We start from the raw sequence: 20,530 nt of genomic DNA on the forward strand, positions 1-20,530 counted from the left end.
CATCTGAAAACTAATTTTAATTCGTTCAAAAAAAAAAAGAAAGAAAGAAAGATTATTATTTTCATCATTAAAGACGTTAAGAGAAATTATATATCTATATGTCTGCTTTAACATCAAAAAATAACAAAAGAAAGTAGCATTTATTATTTAAATCAGTGAATCTGGTTTGAGATACAACATCTAGCAGAAAAAAAAAAAGGGGGGAAAAGCAGGGTAAATTTACTACTAGCAGTTAAAGAACAAAAAGGAATTAGAATGATTAGTCTATGTTTTGTATTGTTGTATAAAATTCAAAGTTTGATTCAATAATTCGCCTTAAAGAAATATCCGTAAATCTTTTGATAAATGTCCATTATTACTGGCTGATTAAGACTTTAAATACTAAAGTTTCGTTAGAGCTATTTTTTTTGTTCTGAATAGATTCATTTATGGACTACCCTTAAGAAAAAAAGGTATCGAATTTTCTTTTGACCAGAAAGAATGCCTCTCTCTCTCTCTTTTTTGACTAACAAGTGAAATCAAATTGGATGCATATATTTACATTGTTTTAAAAGTAACGACAATCATAAGAAACAAAAGACTTGAACAAGAGACTTTGAAAGATTTGTAAATATGTTTTTTCTTTTAATGAGAATCAATCAATTATATTTTCAACTTTTCCAAACTAAATATACCCCTCCCCTGTCTCCTCCCATTGTATATTCAAAGAAACAAATATATACTATCTTTATTATTCATAGTGAACCTTCGCCATATAATACCTCCCCTCTTTTTTATTTTATTTTTTATTTTTTTATTTCTGGAAAATCAAATTGTATAAAAAAAAAAGACAATTTATTTTATATCTGTAGTAACTGTAGAAAGACTTTGCCCTTCCAATATTGGTGATAAACTTGTTATATCAATGGATCGTTCATTTGCTATGTTGGCTATTGCTTGGACAGCAGCTATAATATCACGTGTGGGGGGTTCTATAAAATAATAATTAGCATTCTATATAGATCTTTTTGTATCTTTTTTTTTTCTTTTTTGCCTACTTGATTCACATAAAATGGACAAAATCCTTATAACAAGTGTTTCTCCTCCAGAAGGAAATTCACGTACAAGTTGAATAAGATCCTGAGACTTCATACCAATGGATTTAATCATATTCACCATATGGAGTCGAATATATTCTTGTACTTTTTCTGTCGTTTGTTTGTATACTGAAAATAATCTAAAAAAAAAGGTTATGTATTAGTGTATATTCATATATGTATGTATATGTATAAGCTTTGCTATAAATAATATTACTCTTTTAATAAACTCGGTCGTTTAGTACATAACACAAAATATAATTCAGCATATCGAACAACATCTTTTTCCGTCCATCTTTCAGTTGTTCCTTGCTCTATCATACTTGCATCATTTTCTGTCATGTCTACATCCTCCTTCTTTTCATTTGTATCCATTGTATCCTCTTCCTTTTCTTTTGTTAATCTATTTAATGCCTCAATCGAAAATGCCTCTACTCTATCTCCAATATCAACTTGATTTTCATTCCATTTCTTAACAGCTACAATACTTGTTCTTCTCATCTTATCATTTTCATATGTACAAAGATCTAAAAGTACTTGTAAAGCCAAAAATCGTACTGCAGGTCTAGATATCACTAAATTACGTAGTGTCGATATACAGGATACAAATCTTTCAGGTACACTGTTTAAATTCTCCTTCACCATATCAATCACCTTTGAATCTAATTCAGGGGCATCCAATAATAATTTGGTCAAAATTCGATCCTTAGCATCCAAGTTAGGAATTATCTTTTCTAATAATTTATAAAACCAATAAAAATAATTTGGTTTATATCCTAGACCCTTCTTTCGTTGATTTCTTTTATCCATTAAATATTCTTCATAAAGCCATTCTAAAGCTAATTCATATCTAACATAAAAAAAATGTCAATTATTTTGTTTGTTTGTTTGTTTTCCCTTTCTTTAGTACTTTTTGTACACACACACACAAAATACCTTTGCCCTATATTCCCTATAACAAAATCTAATAGCATTTCTTTTAACTTTGTATCTACCATAGATACATTTAATTCTTTATCATCTGTTAAAGTGTCTTCATTATTTTCTGCTGATGAATAGTTGTTGGTTCTGTTTTGAGTCATTAATTTAGCTATTAACATGAGCCAAATATTTTTTGCTGTATTGATTGTTGTTACTGCGTTTGTCACTGAGGTTGAATTAGTTGCTTTTCTATCATGATCATATACTTGAAATGCTCCCTCAGCATACAGGATACGTTCAATGGACATTTCAATCATCTCTATCTTTTCTGCTTCACTTAAACTGGTTGAAGTCGTTAATGCATAGGGCTTCATTTGAAGCGCTTGACTAGCTCGTTCTTCAACACTTGACAAAATCTCAACCTTTGGTTTCTTTTCCTCTACAAAATTAAAATGTTCTTTTTCCTCTTCTTCTTTTTCTTCTCCTTCTTCTTTAATAGGTGGTGGCTTTGATTCAAAATGATCCATCATGTCTTCATCAGAGTCATCTTCTGTTTTAATGGAGGGCTCTTCTTTCATTTCGTTTTCATATTTAAATCGAGGATCTCTGATAAATTGAGGTTGCTCAGGTGGAGGTGGATAAGGTGGAGTTGTAGATCGAACAAAGCCTGGCCTCGTTACAGCTAACGTAACACCTTCAGCTGGTAATTGTCTAACTCGTTCACGCATCACTTCAATAGAAACGTTCTGGAGAACCGACATACAGAGATTGACGATACTTTCCAAGGGTATTTGTGTAATATCATAATTAGCAAGCACATTGGGTCCTGATGGTATCACATATTCTGTAGTAATTCGAGCTCGCTTTTCACGTTCTGCATCATGTTGCTGTTGTGCTACTCGTTTTTGTCGTCTGGCTTCGTCCGAACGAGCATGACGATTTTGAAACATGGCAACATTACCTCCTATTGAGCCAAATGCTGCAATCAATTCAGATCGATACGATGCGAGCGATTCAGTTCTAATAAGATTAATAACGTCAATAATTAGACTATTCTACTATAAGCACGCCTCCCCCCCTCTCCTTTCCCCATTTTTATTTTATTTTTTTATTTTTACCTTATTAATGAAACAAATGCTAATTTTAATGCTTTATCCATGTTACGTAACATTACAGGTGAATCATCTTTTGATCTTGTTTTTCTCCAAGATGTGAAAAGGTTTATGACTGGCTTTAAGAACACATGACGTTTTTTAACGATAATTACAAGACAACTGATGACAGCTGTTAAGATGGATCTAACAAAACAAAACAAAAAAAAAAGAAGAATTTAGTCATTTATTTAAAAATAAGTACTACTTTTTTTTTTTTTTCTTAATTACTCATGATCAGATTTCAAAAAATCAACTAATTTATCAAACATATCTTGTCCTTCTTTTTCAAGTTCTTGGGCATTTAATAGTCGATGATCTGCTCTTAACTATAGATGGATTAATATGTAGTGTAAAAAGAGAGAAAAAGTTTGACTCAACTTACTTGTGAAGACTTTGAAAACAATAATATGATAACTTGTAAACATTTGATTGAAGTGATTTTAACACCTGTATTAACATGATGAATGAGTTGAGATTCTACTAAAGTTAATAAGGATCTCGTGATTTCCCATAAACGACTCTCTGCTTCATTCTGACAACTATACAACAAAGACATCATCATTAGAGACTCTTACATTTATTCTTTCTTTCTTTCTTTCTTTCTTTCTTTCTCATTCCTTCTTACACAGTATTGTAAACAGTGGGTAAGATGGTCGAAAAGGCTCGGATAGCCATTTTTATTGTTTTTAATTCTTCTTTATAGTCATCACTCCCGTCATCATCTCTTTCCAGTCCAAATTGAATCAAGTCTGAAATTGTTTCTAAAAAGCCTTTTGTTGCATAAGAATGAGCATTTTCAGGTTGTGTTAGGACTTGTTGATCAAACTCGTGTAATTGAAGAAGCTGCTGGTCGTGGTCCATATCAAAACGCGTTTTAGATATATGTGTATATACGAGGAAATGTTGGAGATTGTTACAACAAAATAAACATATATTGTTTTAATAATAATAATAAAAAAATTTTAAAAGTGTAGTAGTAGAAAAAAAAAAATGCGGATATTTAAAAAAATAATTAGGGGAGAGAGAGAGAGAGAGAGAGAAAGGAAGGAAGATGGAAGCAATTGTTTAAAAATAGCAGGAACAAAGTAGAGAATAAATTGTCTATGTAAACTAATAATCATAAGAGTAAGATTAGAGTTATCACAAGTCCACTTTATTACTCTTGATTTTTTTTTTTTAAAAAAAAGAAAGAAAGATACGTGTAGTGTATTATCTTGTATATGTTAAACATTTTTCCCTTATATAGCACAAAAAGAATGTTACTATTGCTGCATATACAGAATTCATTATTAATCTTATTTTTAAATTTAAAGACAAATATTATATTATTTAGTTGCATATGACAATCATACTCTATATAAATATGTATATAGATAGATAAATAGATTTAGCAGTTTTTTTTTTTTTTTTTTTATAAATATAGATATCCATTTATATCGATTTCGTCATAGTGGCATATAAAAGATATTATATAAAAGCTTAAACTTTATTATTATAGCATTAAATGAAAAAAAAAGTACATAAAAAAAGGAAAATAGATGTAATGCTGATGTACATGTTACAACAACAATTAATTAGAATAAATAAATAAATAGATAGATAATAAATAATGAAGTATTCACTTATGCAAAGGATGATGAGCCATGATGAATAGCATCAGTAGTAGTAGTAGTAGACTTGTCATGAGTTTCATTCTTTAAATTATTTTCCAACTTTACTTCTGAAAGAATATCTTCTTGATGAAGAGCAATACGATCAGAGAGAAAGTGGTTAGCGTCACGGTGAACAGCTTCATCGGCCCTTACAGCTAATACTACATCACGAACAGATGCAGAAGGATGCAAGTTATAATAATCAATAGCAATTTGAGGAGCAGGAGCATTTCTAATTAAACCTTTATCAATATCATTCAAGAAATGAGTATAGGAGATAACAGCTTCTTCTTCAAGATAACCACAGAATCGATGTGCTGTCTTGGGTGAAAGGATATAAAGTAAAAAGTAAGCATTAAAGAAAACACCTTGGACACCCAAGACAATTAAACGATCAAACAGACTAGGACTAAGACACTTCATCCAAGTCATCAAATGCATTCGTTCATTTTCAGCTTCATGTAATAAATGAGAGATCCAACCACTATCTTCCGTCAAGGTTCTTAAGGATTTCATGTGACGCCACATGGCACCTACCATACCAGGTACTGCCGCAACTGTTTCCAACATCACAGCACGCATATAATGATTTCTACCGAAATAAGTATCAGGTAATGTACGCAAAAATTTAACAGTATAGTAAGCAGCTTTATCACTAAAGCATCGAGGTACCACGTGTTTGCCTTCACCAAAATCCATTTCCTCTAATACTTTAGTGGTTAACTTGGATCCTTCAATAAATTCTTCGCACATAGGAACAGGTCGAACTTCACGCATTTCATGAAGGAGATCCCGAGGCATATTTCCAATTGCATCTGTCATTTTCATATAAGAACTTTCTTGTTGTTGTTTATTAGGAGCAGTAGTAATCGTACGACGAGCAACCATTGATACAGAAGGTAATAAAATACGAGGTACCAAAGTTGCTGAGACAACAGACTTTAAAGCCTGACGTGAACTAATCGTTTTAATCATATTATGTGTGTGTTTATTAATAATAATAATAATAAAAGAAGAAAGAAACTAACTCTAAAAGAGGAAAAAAAAAAACTGAATAAATCAACTCTTTTTATATATCCTCTCTGTTATAAGCTTTTGACATTTAGTAACAGTAACGTGCATAATGGCTCCGAAATGAAAAAAAAAAAAAACTTGATAGTCATACCCAATTGTTTTTATGTGTTAAGACGGAGTTTCTTTCCGATTCCTTTTTTGATTTCCGTTCAACTAAAGAATAGAAAAAGAGAAAGAACCAACTAAAATATTACGTAAGCCTATCAAAATTAATAGAATGACACTATTACTTGTAACTTAAAACAAGTATTCAAAAGAATCCAAACTCGAATTGCTTTAAAATCATATGAAAATCAATTCATTAAATGAATAAATAAAAAGGGGGTTTACTCGGACAAAATTTATGACTCTTTCCTTCCTATATCTCCCCTGTTTACTCAGCCAATCATTTGACTGAAACTCTTAGAACAATAAGATTATAAAATTAATTTAAACCAATAAATTGTTCGCTGTTTTTTTCCCCTCATTTTATTTTATTTTTATCCTAATAATTTGATATATATGGATACTAATGAGAAGGGCGGGCGGATGGATTTTCCCCCTTTTACCTAAACGTTTAAGAGGAAGAAAAAAAAAAAAGTGAAGTATCACACTTCATTCCTACTGACTTTCTTTCTGTTGGAAAATGAAAAAAAAAGTACAAATGACGCAATCAAGTCAAGCTAAATTCCACTCTTAACAAAAAGAGGAAGACAAAAAATAAAATAAAATAAAATAAAACAATAAAAAAAAAATCCTTATCAAATCAACCATCTTCTCTCCGGCAATTTTTAATTTTAGAAACTTTAATTGTTTTTCAATGAAAACGTGGTTTCAACAATTGTTTTTATTATCCTTTGAAATCATAAATATCATTTTTTTTTAAAAAAAAAGTAAATATTTCAAAGTCATGATGAACATTGATAGCATATGTAAATTGGACTCATGACTTCTGCTAACCTTACCAGGTGCAAATATAATAGTTATCGATTACAAGGTTTTAGCCAATTGTGTGGGTTCTGTTTCAAAAATACAAAAAACAATTTTTTTTTTGTTTGAAATTTTTTATTAATTAAACATTAGAAGAAGAATAAAATAAAAAAATAATATAAAATAAAAAAAAACGGAATATTTTTAGTGCACGTCTTGGGCGATATTTATGATATATAATCGTAGTTATATGAGCTACACAAATAATAATATAAAGGTCTCTTTTTAAGCATGTTATTTGATATAAGCTTTATTAAAACGGAAATGTCTTTCGTACCTGTAACTTTATTTAGCTTTATTTATTTACTTACTTTTTTTGAACAATGCTAATAATTAAAATGTACATGTAAATCGTAAAAAAACTTCTTGAGGTTAAAAATACATAGCTAAATAATTCGGAATAAAAGTTGCTCAACAACATAATAATGCAATGCATTTTAATCAGATATTAGTCCACGATAGCTTTATGACATGTATTGTGTTTTTTTCTATAAATGTTAACATTACTTTTTTTTATTTTAAAAGCATTTCTTCGAATTTGGTTGCATCTTTTTTCACTATAAAATATCTACATTTTTGAAGATCACAATTTTAGTTTTAACTACTGTTCTTCCCAGAACTCAACTTTTATCAGAAAGTTAGATTTTATGATAAAGAGGGAAAAAAATTTTTTTTTTTCTTCTCTCAAAAAAAAATCTGGACTCTCACGTTTTTCAGAGAGATAAGTTTTGCTTCTAGATTAAAGTAAATAGCAGGAATTATACAATTATTAAGGGCTTTTAAAGAAATTGAATACGGATAATTCAATGAAAATTTATCTTCTTTTTTTCATTTTCATTGGCAATTTTACACTATAAAAAGTGCTAAAAAATGATCAAATCTACTTAATCTCTTCAGAGAGACATAAAAAAAAAAAAAAAAAAAAAAAAAACTGTAAACTTTATTTCTATGATAAAATAAGATCCGATGTTATAAGTTTGAATTTCATTCCACTATATATCATTCAGTGATAACCGAAAGCTCCCAAAGAAGTGAAATCTCTTATATTCAACTAACATCATGGCTGAACTTACCATTCCAGTGCTCGACTTTTTTTTTTTTTTTTTTGCTGTAACAGTCCTTGTTCATTATTTCACAGATTTGGTAAACTAAATTTAAGTCTATCCTACCAAAGAAAGTTTTACGAATTACTTTGTAGTAATCAAACTAATCTTTGATATATATGTACATATATCGAGTTTATGATATTTATATTGATAGTCAATTGACCTTCCAGAATTTATATCAAGTTTACAAGAATTATATTAGCCACACAAAATTTCATACTCAAACGCAAGTCATTTGTATGCATATATTTAAATTCCTGTATAGTCAGGTGTTTTCTATTTTATTATTTATAATGCATAATATAAAATTAATCTTTAGCCATCAAAACAGCTCTGTAACGATCCAAGCTCTTATCACAACGATCAATAGTCTTTTCTAAACCTTCAAGGGTAAAAGGATATTCTTCAGTAACTGCACAAATGTTGTGACGTTAGGCAAATTCTAACATTAGATCAATGACATAACGACCACCAATAATAGACCCCTTTAAAGGCGTTTTCGGGTTAAGTAAGAAGCTCGATGCGTCCTTGATCGTAACAGGAACATTAGGTAAATCAATTAAATAAAAGGCGCCATTACGATTTAAGAAGGTCAAGATGAAGATCAAAATCAAGTTTGACCGAGACTGTATCTAAAGACTAAATCATATTTTTTTTTTTTTTGTCAAACTTGGCAATATATTCTGGAGGTGGAATCTTTGGAGCTCAAGAAGTTATGAGCATCCATCTTAAGGGCTTCTCCATTTTTTATTGAGACTTATGAGAGATGGCAGTTATATGAGGCCATCTTGAGCCATAAAAATACAACCAGTATAACATACACCACAGACCAACGCTTTTATAATAATATCATTTGGACCAAGGTTTGGAGCATCAACGATTTGTTCTCTAAATTGTCAGTAGAAGAGTGCTGAGTAATCTTAATGTCCGCCATATTAGGATTGATACTGGTTTTTTTTTTTTTTTTTTTTTTTTTTTCAGAGAAAGAATAGCACATTAAAGTCATGTATATTTACTTTGGCATTTTAATATAATAGATAGATACTATAATGGTCTACTACTGCTACTATAAAGCTTATTGATTTGTTTCCATTAGTCTTCAATTATAAGAATTGATAATTTACCCTTATCAATACACAATCCTTTACTAATGTAGAGATAATCATTTTATAACCTTAGAATATATCCTCTTATATGGAGCCTTTTATTTTATTTAATCCTCTTTACCTATAAAGATTGATTTTTAAAAATTTATTTGTTATTGTTTTTTTTTTTATTGCTGTCAAAAATGTTTCATTATTTTATTAATTATGCTAAGGTGGCTTATATTCAGTCTGTTTTCTTTAAACTTCCAGCTTAGCTTTTTTTATTCTTGATAGCTCAAATCTCATTCAATTAAAAGTTACCCATCATTCTCTATGAAAAGTGTATTGAAATTTACATGTCAATACGTGATTGTTTGGTTAATCTTCCATGTTGTAATCTACTTTATTCAAAAGGTAATAAAAAAAATAAAATAAAATAAAAATAAAATAAATAAATAAGAAAAAAAAAGTCACTGTGACATAAACTTATGTAATACTCTCTTTTCCCCCACAAACACACACACACACACACACACACACAAATATATACAAACTTTGATAACAAGAAGAATGCTTCTAGAAAACATTTGTTTAATGTGAAACCTTTTAATATAAGCTGGCGTACTTCATTTTTCAATTCATATTTTATCCACATCACACATAGTTATGCGCCTCATTTATGGCGTACCTGGTTTCAAATTGGTACGATCATCACATTTTGCATCATGTTTGTTGGAATTTGGATTGTAACTCAATCTAGTGTTGAAATCTTCAAAACCATACTTACCTATATACCTACTGTCAAGGCACAACTGATAAAACGTAACTTCATATTAATGGAACAACAAGAACGACATGGTATCTTACTGCCTATAATTCCGGGACTCACTCTACCCTTAGATCATATACACTATTTTTTGTTAGCTCTAATGATGGCTGCCCTTTTCCATGAGCTAGGTCACTGTCTTTGTGCTGGTGTCTATGGACTCACTATTAAATATTTTGGTTTATTCCTTCATTACTTATACCCTGGTGCCTTTATTTCTATTTCTCAAGCTGATTTGGATACAGCTGGTTCATGGCAAAAAATACAAATTGCCTGTGCAGGTATCTGGCATAATCTCATTTTGTATACTGTCTGTATTGCATTCAGACGGGCAAGCGAATTTATTTGGAGTCATTTAGGATGGAAAAACTTGGTAAATGAAGATAACGAAAGTGGTGGTGGTGGTGTAAGCGTAGTAAGTGTCCATGCTACATCTCCTCTTTATACGCATCTATTGCCTGGTATGCGTATTATACAATTGGATGATACACCTCTTAAAAATAGCTCCTCAGATTGGAAAGCCTTTTGGAATATGAATTATACTTTACCATTAAAACAAGGATTTTGTACGTTATCTCATTTTATGATTGAGGACAAGAGTTGTTGTGATATTACAAGTGATTTACCTTTTGGTAATTTTAGTGATCCAAACATTTCCTGCTTCCAGAACATTGCAGCACAAGATAAGGAAGATGTAGAAGGGAAATGTCTAGATACAATGCAGATATTAACATCTATCGAGACATCTCGCTGTACTATAGATGATGACTGTTCTGGAAATAATACATGTGTAGTTCCTTTTACCCCATCTATACATGGTCAAAGGGTTCGTCTATTTGGTGAATTAGAAAGTAAAGAGTATACAACGATTATTTATGAGGGCACTTTAGAGGATGTTCTAAATAGTGGTACATGATATAATATATAAATAGATGTATAAAATAGTATTCTTACACTATTTATATATTAGTTCAAGTGAGTCATTTGCATCCAAAATATAATTATTTACCACCTCAATTACCACATCAAATCGATCTTTTAACAAGGTATGTATGTTATGATAAAAAGATATATAGGCATATTAAACGTATTCTTTAGTTTTATTGCAACTCTCTCTCTTTCACTAGCCTTATTGAATAGTGTACCTGCATTTAAGTTAGATGGAATGTCTATTCTTTGTCAATTGTTAAGAAAAAAACGAAATTTATTTACAGTTATTACAAGGCTCATGTCTGGATTAGTTCTGTTTATTGTATTCGGCAGTGTATTTATATTCATTTTACAAAAGATGTAACATTTCTTTTGTATAGCATGCTATATCATAAGTTTAGAATAAAATGTTTAATTATTGTGGTAACAAGAAGGAAGCATAAAACTGCTACCTTTTTTAAAAAAAAACAACAACAACAACAACTTTAACAATATAGAAGATTCTTCGTGTAGTCATTTATGTATGTATTTAAATATAAAACTTCTCTCCTTAACTTTCCTTTCTCTTTTATTCCCCCCCCTTTTTTTTTTTTTTTTTTTTTTTTTGCTGTTAACTGTAGAGAGCAAATATAAAATCGTCACGTATATTTTCAATTCCTTAATATCATTCTTCTTTTCTTTTTCTTTTTTTTTTTTAATTTTTACTAAATATCAATGAACATATTTCGATTAGTAGCGGATTTAATGCATTTAGCATCTATTATTATTTTACTTTTAAAGATAAAGAAGACTCATTCTTGTGTTGGTAAAAAAAAAAAAAAAAAAAAAAAAAAAAAAAAGCTTTTTAAATGCATTCATCGCCTAATATGATTTGATAGGCATATCGTTCAAGACACAACTGCTATACTCTATAGTTTTCCTGACACGTTATTTAGACTTATTCGTTACCAAAATTTCAATCTATAATACTATTATGAAGATGTTTTTTATTACATCCTCATTATATATTTTGTATCTTATGTATTTCAAGTATAAAGCTACTTATGATGCAGTCTTGGATACCTTTCGTATTGAATATCTTTTAATTGGATCTACTGTTTTCAGTCTTGCAACTACTTCTTACTATACAGTATTAGAGGTGAGGAATATAGATATATATTTGTCTTTTTTTTTTCTTTTTTCTTACTTTACAAAAAAAGTTTGCGTGGACTTTTTCAATTTGGTTAGAATCTGTGGCTATTTTACCCCAATTATTCATGCTGCAACGAACAGGAGAAGCGGAGACGATAACGACGCATTATTTATTTGCCTTAGGGGCGTATAGAGGACTTTATTTGATAAATTGGATTTATAGATTTGTCAGTGAAGGACACAAAGATTGGATTGCCTGGATTGCAGGTTTTATACAGACAGCACTATACAGTGATTTCTTTTATATCTATTATACTAAAGTTCTTAATGGTGAAAAATTTGAATTACCAAAGTATGAGTGGTAAAGTTTTAGTAAATAATGATGAAAAAAACTAACATTTTAAAACAAAAAAAAATATACACATTTATATAATAGGATGGTTTGAGAATTTTATTTATTTATCTTTTTCTTTTTCTTTTTCTTTTTCTTTTCTTTTTCTTTTTTTTTATATATACATATATATTTATATATACATCATTTTCTTTTATTACCGTTATGTCTGATCACTCATCACATATATCTTCTGAGAAACAAGAGTATTTAAAATTAATAAATGAATTAAACCAGGAAGTGAATCATCATCTTCCAAAAGATATGCTACAGTTTTGTTTTAATTTCTTTTTAAAGCGATTATTACAAGAGAGATCACAGGCAAGACATGTTTCAAACATGAATTCTTTTTTATTTTCTCAAGGTATATACACCTATTTATTTTTTTTAAAATAAAATAAAATAAAATAAAATAAAAATAAAAATTCTTATTATACATTATAAAGATAATAGTAAAAATCCAACTGATACCACTCTGGAGGACACTTTTAATACTACTTTTGATGAAAATATCAATAGTAATGACCAAGAGTATTTTGTATCAGACAATTCACCTAATCTCAATGACGCATATCTTAGAAATCGTAGGATATCAGTCAGTGCAGAATCCATGCAACCTACGCATGTAAAAGCTACTAGCTTGACTGATAAAAAAAGACCAGAAGCAAAATCAAAATCTGAAATTGATTTGATTATCACTTCTTTAAAGAGTCATTTTTTTTTAAAATCAATCGAGGAAGAACAACGTAATGAAATTATTGACTGTATGGAACAACGGAGATTCCAAACAGGTGAAGCAGTCATTGAACAAGGTGATGTGGGTGATTTTTTTTACATTGTATCCTCTGGTACTCTAGATTGCTTTGTGGATGGTATGCTTGTAACAAACTATCAAAGAGGTGATAGCTTTGGAGAATTAGCCTTGATGCATAATACCCCTCGTGCCGCTACTATCAAAACAACCTCTGAGACACTACTTTGGGCTCTAGATCGGGTCTCCTTTCGTTCTATCTTAATCGAAAGTAATGCTCAGAAACGCATTATGTTTGAAAAATTTCTAGAAGGCATCCCTCTCTTTAAGTCATTGAAAAGTTCTGAGATACATAAAATTGCAGATTCTTTAAAGCCTGTTAGCTTCCGTGATGGTGATTTCATTTTAAGGCAAGGCGATACAGGTGATCATTTTTATTTGATTGAGCGTGGTGAAGTCCTCTGTTATCAAGCTACAGAAGATGGTCAGCCACAATTAGTGAATAAATTGAAGAAAGGAGATTATTTTGGAGGCAAGTATATATACATATATGTATATATATATATATATATGTAAAGGACAAAAAAAAAAAAAAAAGGATAAAGAAGGTAATGATAAACATACAACTAATAGTACTCTTGTTTAGAACTTGCATTATTGACAGATAGACCGAGAGCTGCAACAGCTGTTGCAAAAGGTGATCTTAAGTGCGTCACCTTAGGAAAAGCTGCGTTCACTCGATTGTTGGGCCCTGTTATGGATATTCTTAAACGTAATACTACTAATTATCATGCTATTCTTAAAGAAGTTCATTCATAAATAAATAAATAAATAATTTATTTATTTATTTATTTTGATTTTTTTTTTCTGCCTCCAATTTTTGTTTCTTTCTTGCTAAATAACGCTCTCGAGCACTCATGGCAGCATCTTCTGTTGTACGTTTAGCAACTGCCTTTTGTTCAACTTCTTTTCGTTTTCTTTCTTCTTCTTCTTCTTCCTTCTTTTTAAGTTCCAACATTTGTTTCTCCACTTCTTTACTAAGACGTTCACGTTCATCCTTACTTTTACCTTGTCTTCTTCGTGATTCATATTCTTCTAACTTTTTACGCTTATACCTTTCATATTCTTCTACTCTTTCTTTGATACGTTCATCTGAGGCAGCCAAGGATTTAAGAGAACCAAACTTGGGCTTCACATTCAGACCTGCACCCAGTAATTGTCTTTTATCTACAATTTCGTTATTATCGTTCACAATCACATTCTTTCCTTCTCTTTTCGCCTGTTCAACCAATTTAGTTTCGTCGTCTATATTAGAGTCAACTAGAGTAGATTGATTTGAATTTTTATTTTTGCTTCGTTCTGCTATTGCCTTCATCATGGCTTGATGCTCTGCTTCTTTTCTTTCGAGTACTTGCTTATAAAATGTATCCATTCCTCTATTTTTTTCTGCTAATGCTTCTCGTTCTCTTTCCTCTCTTTCAATACGTTCTAATTCTGCCTTTTGCTTTTTAAAACTATCAAACAAGTTAATATGTATATTAATGTATACAAGAATATAAATTTAAAAAAAAAAACTTACGACTCAGTAATAAAAACTTCTTTGCCAGCAAATTCTTCACCTTCTTCTTCTCTTTCTCTTGCTACTTTCTTTTCTTCAGCAATTAGACGATCTCTTTTTCGTATCTCTGCCATCTCTAGCAATCCTGTAATATATTTTGGCTTTTTTGAATCTGGTTTTAAAGCCTCCTTTTTCTTTCGTTCAACCTCTTTTAAATCATCATAAACAGCATCATAATCAAAGATGGTTGGATCTTCTTCTAAGGCTTTAGCTTGCTCTTCGGCAATTTTTTTTGTCATTGTATTATAGCCAGACAATTGTCGATTAACTTGTGTTCTTGCTTTTTGATTCTTTTTAGAATTTGATTCATTTTGTAATGTATCCTCTTCTTCGTTTTCTAATTCATCATCAGTAGTATTAGCGAATGCACTTGGTTTACGAAGAATGGTGGAATTAATTGGTGCTTTTTTCTTTTGTAAATTCAATCCAAATTTCATTCTTGTAAAAAAAAAAAAAAAAAAAAAAAAAAAAAAAAAAAAAAAAAAAAAAAAAAAAAAAAAAGATAAAAAAAAAGGTATATTAATTTTATTGGGCCTACTTTAATGTCCGACGTCCCTTCAATTTTTTAAAAAATAAAAAAAATTTTTTTCTGTTTTGCTGTTTTTTTTTTCTTCTTCCTCTAATTCGTTATATAAAAATGGTTCACGCTAACGTTTGGAATTCTCACCCCAAGTCCTATGGTAAAGGTTCTCGTCAATGGTAAGTTGAAATGAAGGGAGGAAAAAAAAAAAAAAAAAAAAAAAACTAATGATGTGTCTAGTCGTGTTTGTGCCCATCGTGCCGGTTTGATCCGTAAATACAACTTGAACATCTGCCGTCAATGTTTCCGTGAATATGCTAACGATATTGGTTTCCACAAGGTAATTAATTAACTATCATTAAATTAAACGTATCTAATATTTTTTTATTTTTATACAAATATAGTACCGTTAAATTTTGATATATGGCTGTTAAAATATAAAAAATGGGCCATTTGTGATATTTATATATATACACACACAAAAAAAAAATTAAATAAAACCTTTTCTTTTGTGGAAACAGATGTCAAAATGTCAAAATTATTGAAAAAATGAATTTTGAATGTGTGTGTGTGTGTGTGTATTTTAAGGAGAGTTAAAGGATAATTGTTCATAAAATAATAAAAATAATAATAAAGTTCTTTATCAAGTTATTAAAAGATGATAAACCTTTGTAAAACTGGTAAAAGAGAGAGGAATATTATAATAAAACAGTCCTACATGTGTTAATAATAATTAAAAAAGTAGATTATGAATTCTTTTTTTTTTTTTCTTATAAATGTATATGAAACGATTGATTTTATGAAATGAAAAGAATTTTATACAAATACACATTTCTTTTTCAATTAAAGAAATCTTGAAATACCAAAATTTCATATTTGGCAAGCTTAAATAATATCTTTTTAATATCTTTGATAACGATCATTGAGAGCAGGTGAATGATGTACGCAGATCTGCAGAAGTTTTTTTTTCTTTTGAACATTTAAAAAAAAGACTTTTAATTGTCATTAAAACTAAACGTAGTCCATAATAGTCGATTTAAATTTCTTTATGAATGTCAAAAAGTTTAAGAAGCACTTAAAGAGCTTCTCTCTCTCTCTCTCTTTTTTTTTTTTTTTTTTTTTTTTTTTTTTTTTTTTTTTTTTTTTGTTAAAAACAAAAATTAGAGTGTAGCTATTGTAATCTTTAATGTTGATTTTCTTTTTGTAATAGTGATCTCATATACAATAAAGTATAAGAAATAAATACACGTTGTTGATTTTCATGCGTTTACTAAAACCTTACATAGTATTTCTAGTATTCGTATTAAATTACTCCTTAAATAATAATTCTTTATTGTAAGTTAATACAATTCATATTCCCCCTCAGTTCTGACATGATATCCTTTTAGATAACAGCAGCTTATAAATATTCCTTTATTATTTCAAGATAGTAATAATAAACGTTTGGGAAAGAGAGATCTAGAAGATTGTCTAATCCTTAATCTTGTGCTTTACTATTCTTGATTCTAAATGTACACGACAAGACTTGCATCGCAAGAATTATCAAATTAAAGCTTCTCTAATAGAAAAAAAAACAGGCTCTTTTTCTTTTATAGAAATACCAGTTACATATGCTACAGTTATTAATTTTACTTCTTTCAAGCAGGAGAAACAGCTGTTTGATATTAACTTGAAAATTAATAAAAGATATTAGACTATAAATAGTTTTTTTTTTTTTTTCAAGAAGCTCTGTACAAAAATGGAAAAAAATAGGAGAAATTTAAAATAGAACAGTTGTAGAAATCATTTGTTATGTAAGGATTGTTTAAACGGCATTTTAAACCAGAATTTGTTAAAAGGTAATAATTCGTTTAATGATCTATAAGAAGAAGGAAAAAGAAAGAAAGAAGCTATTAGAGCATTACAAAAAGTAAAATTAAATGCTGCTTGACTTGTTGACATAGTGAGAAATTAGGACATTGATCAAAATAGAAGGTATTAAAAAAGGTAAAACAATAAATATCAAGTTTTTTTTTTTTTTAAGGGGCAAACTAAAAAACAAGAAAAGGTCAAATTAGTTATTTTTCACATTATATATAATAATACTTTACATAATTACTCGGTACAATACCAATTGTACCATCTCGTTTCTTGGCCTGCCACCAGTTTCCACTCTTATTTAAAATTTCGAGAACTTCATCTTTAGCAAAAGAAAGTTCATTTGGATCTTCAGGATTTGCTGTATCTAATATTTCAGAAGATAGAAATATGCAGTCAGTTAGTATAGTATAGTAAAATAGAATGCTTTGATATGTTACTAACATGGATGTAATGCAGTTACTGTAATTGTAGGCTGTGGCATCATGATAGGTGATACAATATGTATTGAAGATGGAGGATGTTCAGGTGAACTTAATGCAACTTTACTTTCTTTTGGACTGGTGTGAATTTGCACCCTATTTACTGTATTATTCGTATTTACTGTGAATTGAGAATAAATAAATTGATTTACAAATGAATCTTCTGTACTTCCAAATAAAATAACCCAAAAGAACTTTGTATTTTTTTAAACATATTAATAAACTTGAATCACATGACATCATATAACACACTTACTTCTATGATAATTAATATGATAGCGCCTGCACTAGTAGCTTGATCACCACTTGAATGAAAGAATAATAATTGGTCGATATATATTGTTAATAATGCAATACTAACTCCCAAAAAGACTAAAAACTAATATTAAATATTAAAAAAAAGAAGAAGAGATGAATATGAGAGACTTTATAAATTCAGATAGAGTTTACCATAAGTTGATAATGATGGAAAACCTGTCTCCAAATACTAAATAAAATGCTACCAACTAAAAGTAATTCATAAATTATGATCCACCAAATAACACCACCTCTTCCCGCAATACATGCTCCAATAAATGTGATAAACCAGCCTATCTTTATATAAAATAGATTCAATAAATAAAAAAAAAAGCATATCCTCTATTTTTACACTTCTTTCTTACCACTGACATTATAAAGGATATAAGAACGATAGGACTATTTTTAATATGGGCTCTATTTAGTTGCATTCTTTATTTATTATTATTAAAAGAAAGGAAGAAAAAAGATATTATAATACTTTTTTTTTGTTTGTAACATCACACTAAATTTATATCAGGTAACGCAAATATAAGGGCAGTAGCAAGCTGTCTGCAGCTTGTTACTGTTGAATAAGGTGGTGCTCCCTCCCTCCCTCCCTCCCTCTCCCTTCACCCCCCTCCTTAAAATCTTTTTATTAAATGCTTTATTCTTTCTTTGTTGTTCATACTTATTTAAAATTCCGGTGTAAGTAAGACGTCACGGCAACCCTGCCCATTTGGTGGTTATTGTTTGTGGGGGGTCGGATTTTATTTACAAACCAAATCTATTCACTCCCAACTTTTTTTTTTCTTCCTTATTAAAGCTTATATATTTTTAAACAACAAAAAATGGCTTCTGGTTTTGGTTTAGACGGTGGTATGTTTTAAATATATATAAAAAAAAAAAAAGAATAATAATTTATACTTGAAATATGAAATTTTTGTACTTTAAATAGGTCGTGGTCGATGTTTTCATTTTTGGCAGGAATTCAATAAATGTTATGCTACTGCTGATCTTCCTCAACAATGTCTTGATCAACGCGATGACTATTTTGAATGTCTTCACCACACCAAAGAGGTAATAAATGAATAAATATATATATATATATATATATATTTACATATATATTAAACTCTTCAAGTTATCTTAGTATGCTCGAATGGCACATATCAAGGCAGAGGAATTAAAGCAAATTCAAAAAAGAAGACTTGAACAAGAAAAGGCAAAGAAAGAAGCTTCAAGTGCAGCAGATTCAAATATGCCAAAATTAAAATTAATTGACCAACCAGGTGCTGCTGCTGCTGCTACTGACGCAAAGGCAAGCGCATAATAGAATTTCGTCAACTTATCCTCACATAACAACCCATATTTAACGATATCATTCAACACAAACGAACAAATAAAGAAAGGGAGGAAGGGAAGGAAGGAGAGAAATGAAGTTTATAGTTGTATATTAATAAAAGTGTATATGTATGTGTATGCATGTATGTTTGTATGCATGTATGTTTGTATGCATGTATGTATACGTTTTTTTATTTATTTGAAAACTACATAAAATCAACGTCCAATCATCCTCATGATAATGATCAAATTCAAATTGTAGATAATGTCTTTATTTATTTTCCTTCAGTGTTACTAGGATGCATTTTATATGAATATTCGTTAATTGTGTAGCTTAATTTATTATATTATGCATTCAACTTGGAGAGGATAAGCTTTAGTCATTCTCTTCTTGTATTAACAAAAATAGTCACATATACGTGACAATGTGCATAGTAGCCATGTTAATTATCATTTATATAGAGCCATTTATAGTAAAGCCTCTGAATAAAAGATCAAATGATGATTCAGTATTAGAATACCTTAAAAATAAATAAATAGAAACTAACCCTGTTATTATGCGATTCTTTTAGAACTAGGTCTTCATACATTAATTTCTTCTGTTTTGTATAATTATAATAAATGCATCAGCTAATAAACGTTTCTGCATTCACTGTGTCAACTTGTACATGGTGAGCAAATCGAAAAATAAAAAAAAAGTAGAAGCTGTACATTCTAAATTGTACTAGATGTTACTCAAGTATTCAGTTGTTAGGTAGTGTCGGTTGTTTTGACAACCACCTACTTGTTACTAAACAACGATAGTAATCCTAGTAACCGCATAGGCCCTTATATAAATCATTTGCTTCTTATATTCATCTTCTTTTCTCGTTCATTGAATTGCCGTAAAACTTTGTATATAACTAGAGTCAAATTCCTACTTTATATGTCTGTTTAATAATTATTAAAAAGTAAAGGCCTTTGCTAAATTAAATTATAGTATTGCTAAGTTTTTAAAAAAGAAAAAAAAAGCTATATAGGATTTGTTAAAGATATCAAAATATATAGATAGTAATGTTTTCAATGATATTAAATAACATGAGTCTTCGTCAGTTTATACAATCGACAACAGCAATGTTTGGGGAAATCATCAGATTAGTGTACGACATTCAATAGTGTGAATTGGTAACCAGAGTATAGGATCTAAAGGCAAATTTAGATAGCAATTGAGTAAAAAGCATCTTATAAATAGACTGGAGCGCCTGCTAAAATATATGTATATATACATGTATATATATTTGATAATCCAGTTTCTTTTTATTTTGTTTTATAGATAGTATGGTAGTAGCAATATGAAAGAAGCTTAAAGTTATTGTTTTTTTTTTGAT

The 20,530-nt window shown here is 29.4% G+C and overlaps 10 protein-coding genes across 10 annotated transcripts; 5 read left to right on the plus strand and 5 right to left on the minus strand.

Moving 5' to 3' along the window:
* Positions 1-750: 750 nt before the first annotated feature.
* Positions 751-4,245, minus strand: BX663DRAFT_463206 (uncharacterized protein). The gene is made up of 8 exons (XM_051523984.1): positions 3,777-4,245; positions 3,534-3,690; positions 3,380-3,477; positions 3,116-3,295; positions 2,013-3,017; positions 1,294-1,926; positions 1,038-1,216; positions 751-971 (listed from the first exon to the last, which is right to left on the minus strand). The coding sequence occupies exons 1-8, from the start codon at positions 4,010-4,012 to the stop codon at positions 835-837; spliced, it is 2,625 nt and encodes an 874-aa protein (XP_051377665.1). The 5' UTR covers positions 4,013-4,245; the 3' UTR covers positions 751-834.
* Positions 4,246-4,601: 356 nt separating this feature from the next.
* Positions 4,602-5,821, minus strand: BX663DRAFT_527557 (alternative oxidase-domain-containing protein). Its single transcript, XM_051530055.1, has one exon. It carries the CDS (start codon positions 5,776-5,778, stop codon positions 4,774-4,776), a length of 1,005 nt encoding a protein of 334 aa, XP_051377666.1. The 5' UTR covers positions 5,779-5,821; the 3' UTR covers positions 4,602-4,773.
* Positions 5,822-8,260: 2,439 nt separating this feature from the next.
* BX663DRAFT_556531 (uncharacterized protein) lies at positions 8,261-8,976 on the minus strand (the record flags this gene model as incomplete). The annotated part of the gene is made up of 4 exons (XM_051531723.1): positions 8,261-8,364; positions 8,422-8,584; positions 8,774-8,840; positions 8,969-8,976. The coding sequence occupies 4 exons, from the start codon at positions 8,974-8,976 to the stop codon at positions 8,261-8,263; spliced, it is 342 nt and encodes a 113-aa protein (XP_051377667.1).
* Positions 8,904-11,276, plus strand: BX663DRAFT_565343 (peptidase family M50-domain-containing protein). Its single transcript, XM_051532078.1, has 4 exons — positions 8,904-9,451; positions 9,604-10,771; positions 10,834-10,909; positions 10,962-11,276. Exons 1-4 carry the CDS (start codon positions 9,371-9,373, stop codon positions 11,155-11,157), a joined length of 1,521 nt encoding a protein of 506 aa, XP_051377668.1. The 5' UTR covers positions 8,904-9,370; the 3' UTR covers positions 11,158-11,276.
* Positions 11,277-11,507: 231 nt separating this feature from the next.
* Positions 11,508-12,289, plus strand: BX663DRAFT_444661 (ER lumen protein retaining receptor-domain-containing protein; the record flags this gene model as incomplete). Its single annotated transcript, XM_051523632.1, has 3 exons — positions 11,508-11,598; positions 11,672-11,931; positions 11,993-12,289. The coding sequence occupies 3 exons, from the start codon at positions 11,508-11,510 to the stop codon at positions 12,287-12,289; spliced, it is 648 nt and encodes a 215-aa protein (XP_051377669.1).
* A 191-nt stretch (positions 12,290-12,480) lies between these two features.
* Positions 12,481-13,885, plus strand: BX663DRAFT_444643 (cAMP dependent protein kinase regulatory subunit; the record flags this gene model as incomplete). The annotated part of the gene is made up of 3 exons (XM_051523630.1): positions 12,481-12,679; positions 12,762-13,618; positions 13,700-13,885. 3 exons carry the CDS (start codon positions 12,481-12,483, stop codon positions 13,883-13,885), a joined length of 1,242 nt encoding a protein of 413 aa, XP_051377670.1.
* BX663DRAFT_538861 (coiled-coil domain-containing protein 55-domain containing protein) lies at positions 13,848-15,127 on the minus strand. Its single transcript, XM_051530697.1, has 2 exons — positions 14,646-15,127; positions 13,848-14,580 (listed from the first exon to the last, which is right to left on the minus strand). Exons 1-2 carry the CDS (start codon positions 15,119-15,121, stop codon positions 13,911-13,913), a joined length of 1,146 nt encoding a protein of 381 aa, XP_051377671.1. The 5' UTR covers positions 15,122-15,127; the 3' UTR covers positions 13,848-13,910.
* Positions 15,128-15,216: 89 nt separating this feature from the next.
* On the plus strand, positions 15,217-15,726 carry BX663DRAFT_527578 (40S ribosomal protein S29). Its single transcript, XM_051530056.1, has 3 exons — positions 15,217-15,383; positions 15,445-15,544; positions 15,609-15,726. Exons 1-3 carry the CDS (start codon positions 15,322-15,324, stop codon positions 15,615-15,617), a joined length of 171 nt encoding a protein of 56 aa, XP_051377672.1. The 5' UTR covers positions 15,217-15,321; the 3' UTR covers positions 15,618-15,726.
* A 1,261-nt stretch (positions 15,727-16,987) lies between these two features.
* On the minus strand, positions 16,988-18,309 carry BX663DRAFT_527580 (uncharacterized protein). Its single transcript, XM_051530057.1, has 7 exons — positions 18,206-18,309; positions 17,994-18,137; positions 17,800-17,922; positions 17,506-17,737; positions 17,295-17,428; positions 17,254-17,257; positions 16,988-17,230 (listed from the first exon to the last, which is right to left on the minus strand). Exons 1-7 carry the CDS (start codon positions 18,269-18,271, stop codon positions 17,223-17,225), a joined length of 711 nt encoding a protein of 236 aa, XP_051377673.1. The 5' UTR covers positions 18,272-18,309; the 3' UTR covers positions 16,988-17,222.
* A 200-nt stretch (positions 18,310-18,509) lies between these two features.
* BX663DRAFT_527583 (uncharacterized protein) lies at positions 18,510-19,344 on the plus strand. Its single transcript, XM_051530058.1, has 3 exons — positions 18,510-18,698; positions 18,778-18,899; positions 18,973-19,344. Exons 1-3 carry the CDS (start codon positions 18,671-18,673, stop codon positions 19,150-19,152), a joined length of 330 nt encoding a protein of 109 aa, XP_051377674.1. The 5' UTR covers positions 18,510-18,670; the 3' UTR covers positions 19,153-19,344.
* Positions 19,345-20,530: the final 1,186 nt, after the last annotated feature.

This window comes from Cokeromyces recurvatus, assembly GCF_025118155.1.
Source record: "Cokeromyces recurvatus strain NRRL 2243 chromosome Unknown BX663scaffold_52, whole genome shotgun sequence".
In the NCBI taxonomy this organism is placed as follows: Eukaryota; Fungi; Mucoromycota; class Mucoromycetes; order Mucorales; family Mucoraceae; genus Cokeromyces; species Cokeromyces recurvatus.

Bases quoted from the DNA above. Each gene is read 5' to 3' on its own strand.
- BX663DRAFT_463206 (XM_051523984.1), bottom strand. From the start codon at position 4,012: ATGGACCACGACCAGCAGCTTCTTCAATTACACGAGTTTGATCAACAA. The intron at 3,296-3,379 runs GTAATTAAGAAA...TTGTTTTGTTAG, and splicing joins TTTTTGAAATCTGATCATGA to ATCCATCTTAACAGCTGTCA. The intron at 972-1,037 runs GTAGGCAAAAAA...ATTATTTTATAG, and splicing joins GTCCATTTTATGTGAATCAA to AACCCCCCACACGTGATATT.
- BX663DRAFT_527557 (XM_051530055.1), bottom strand. From the start codon at position 5,778: ATGATTAAAACGATTAGTTCACGTCAGGCTTTAAAGTCTGTTGTCTCA.
- BX663DRAFT_565343 (XM_051532078.1), top strand. From the start codon at position 9,371: ATGAAAAGTGTATTGAAATTTACATGTCAATACGTGATTGTTTGGTTA. The intron at 9,452-9,603 runs GTAATAAAAAAA...TTTGATAACAAG, and splicing joins TAATCTACTTTATTCAAAAG to AAGAATGCTTCTAGAAAACA. The intron at 10,772-10,833 runs GTACATGATATA...TTTATATATTAG, and splicing joins AGAGGATGTTCTAAATAGTG to TTCAAGTGAGTCATTTGCAT.
- BX663DRAFT_538861 (XM_051530697.1), bottom strand. From the start codon at position 15,121: ATGAAATTTGGATTGAATTTACAAAAGAAAAAAGCACCAATTAATTCC. The intron at 14,581-14,645 runs GTAAGTTTTTTT...CTTGTTTGATAG, and splicing joins GAAGTTTTTATTACTGAGTC to TTTTAAAAAGCAAAAGGCAG.
- BX663DRAFT_527578 (XM_051530056.1), top strand. From the start codon at position 15,322: ATGGTTCACGCTAACGTTTGGAATTCTCACCCCAAGTCCTATGGTAAA. The intron at 15,384-15,444 runs GTAAGTTGAAAT...TGATGTGTCTAG, and splicing joins GGTAAAGGTTCTCGTCAATG to TCGTGTTTGTGCCCATCGTG.
- BX663DRAFT_527580 (XM_051530057.1), bottom strand. From the start codon at position 18,271: ATGCAACTAAATAGAGCCCATATTAAAAATAGTCCTATCGTTCTTATA. The intron at 17,923-17,993 runs GTAAACTCTATC...ATTTAATATTAG, and splicing joins TCCATCATTATCAACTTATG to TTTTTAGTCTTTTTGGGAGT. The intron at 17,738-17,799 runs GTAAGTGTGTTA...AAAAATACAAAG, and splicing joins TCATATTAATTATCATAGAA to TTCTTTTGGGTTATTTTATT.
- BX663DRAFT_527583 (XM_051530058.1), top strand. From the start codon at position 18,671: ATGGCTTCTGGTTTTGGTTTAGACGGTG. The intron at 18,699-18,777 runs GTATGTTTTAAA...TACTTTAAATAG, and splicing joins TGGTTTTGGTTTAGACGGTG to GTCGTGGTCGATGTTTTCAT. The intron at 18,900-18,972 runs GTAATAAATGAA...AAGTTATCTTAG, and splicing joins GTCTTCACCACACCAAAGAG to TATGCTCGAATGGCACATAT.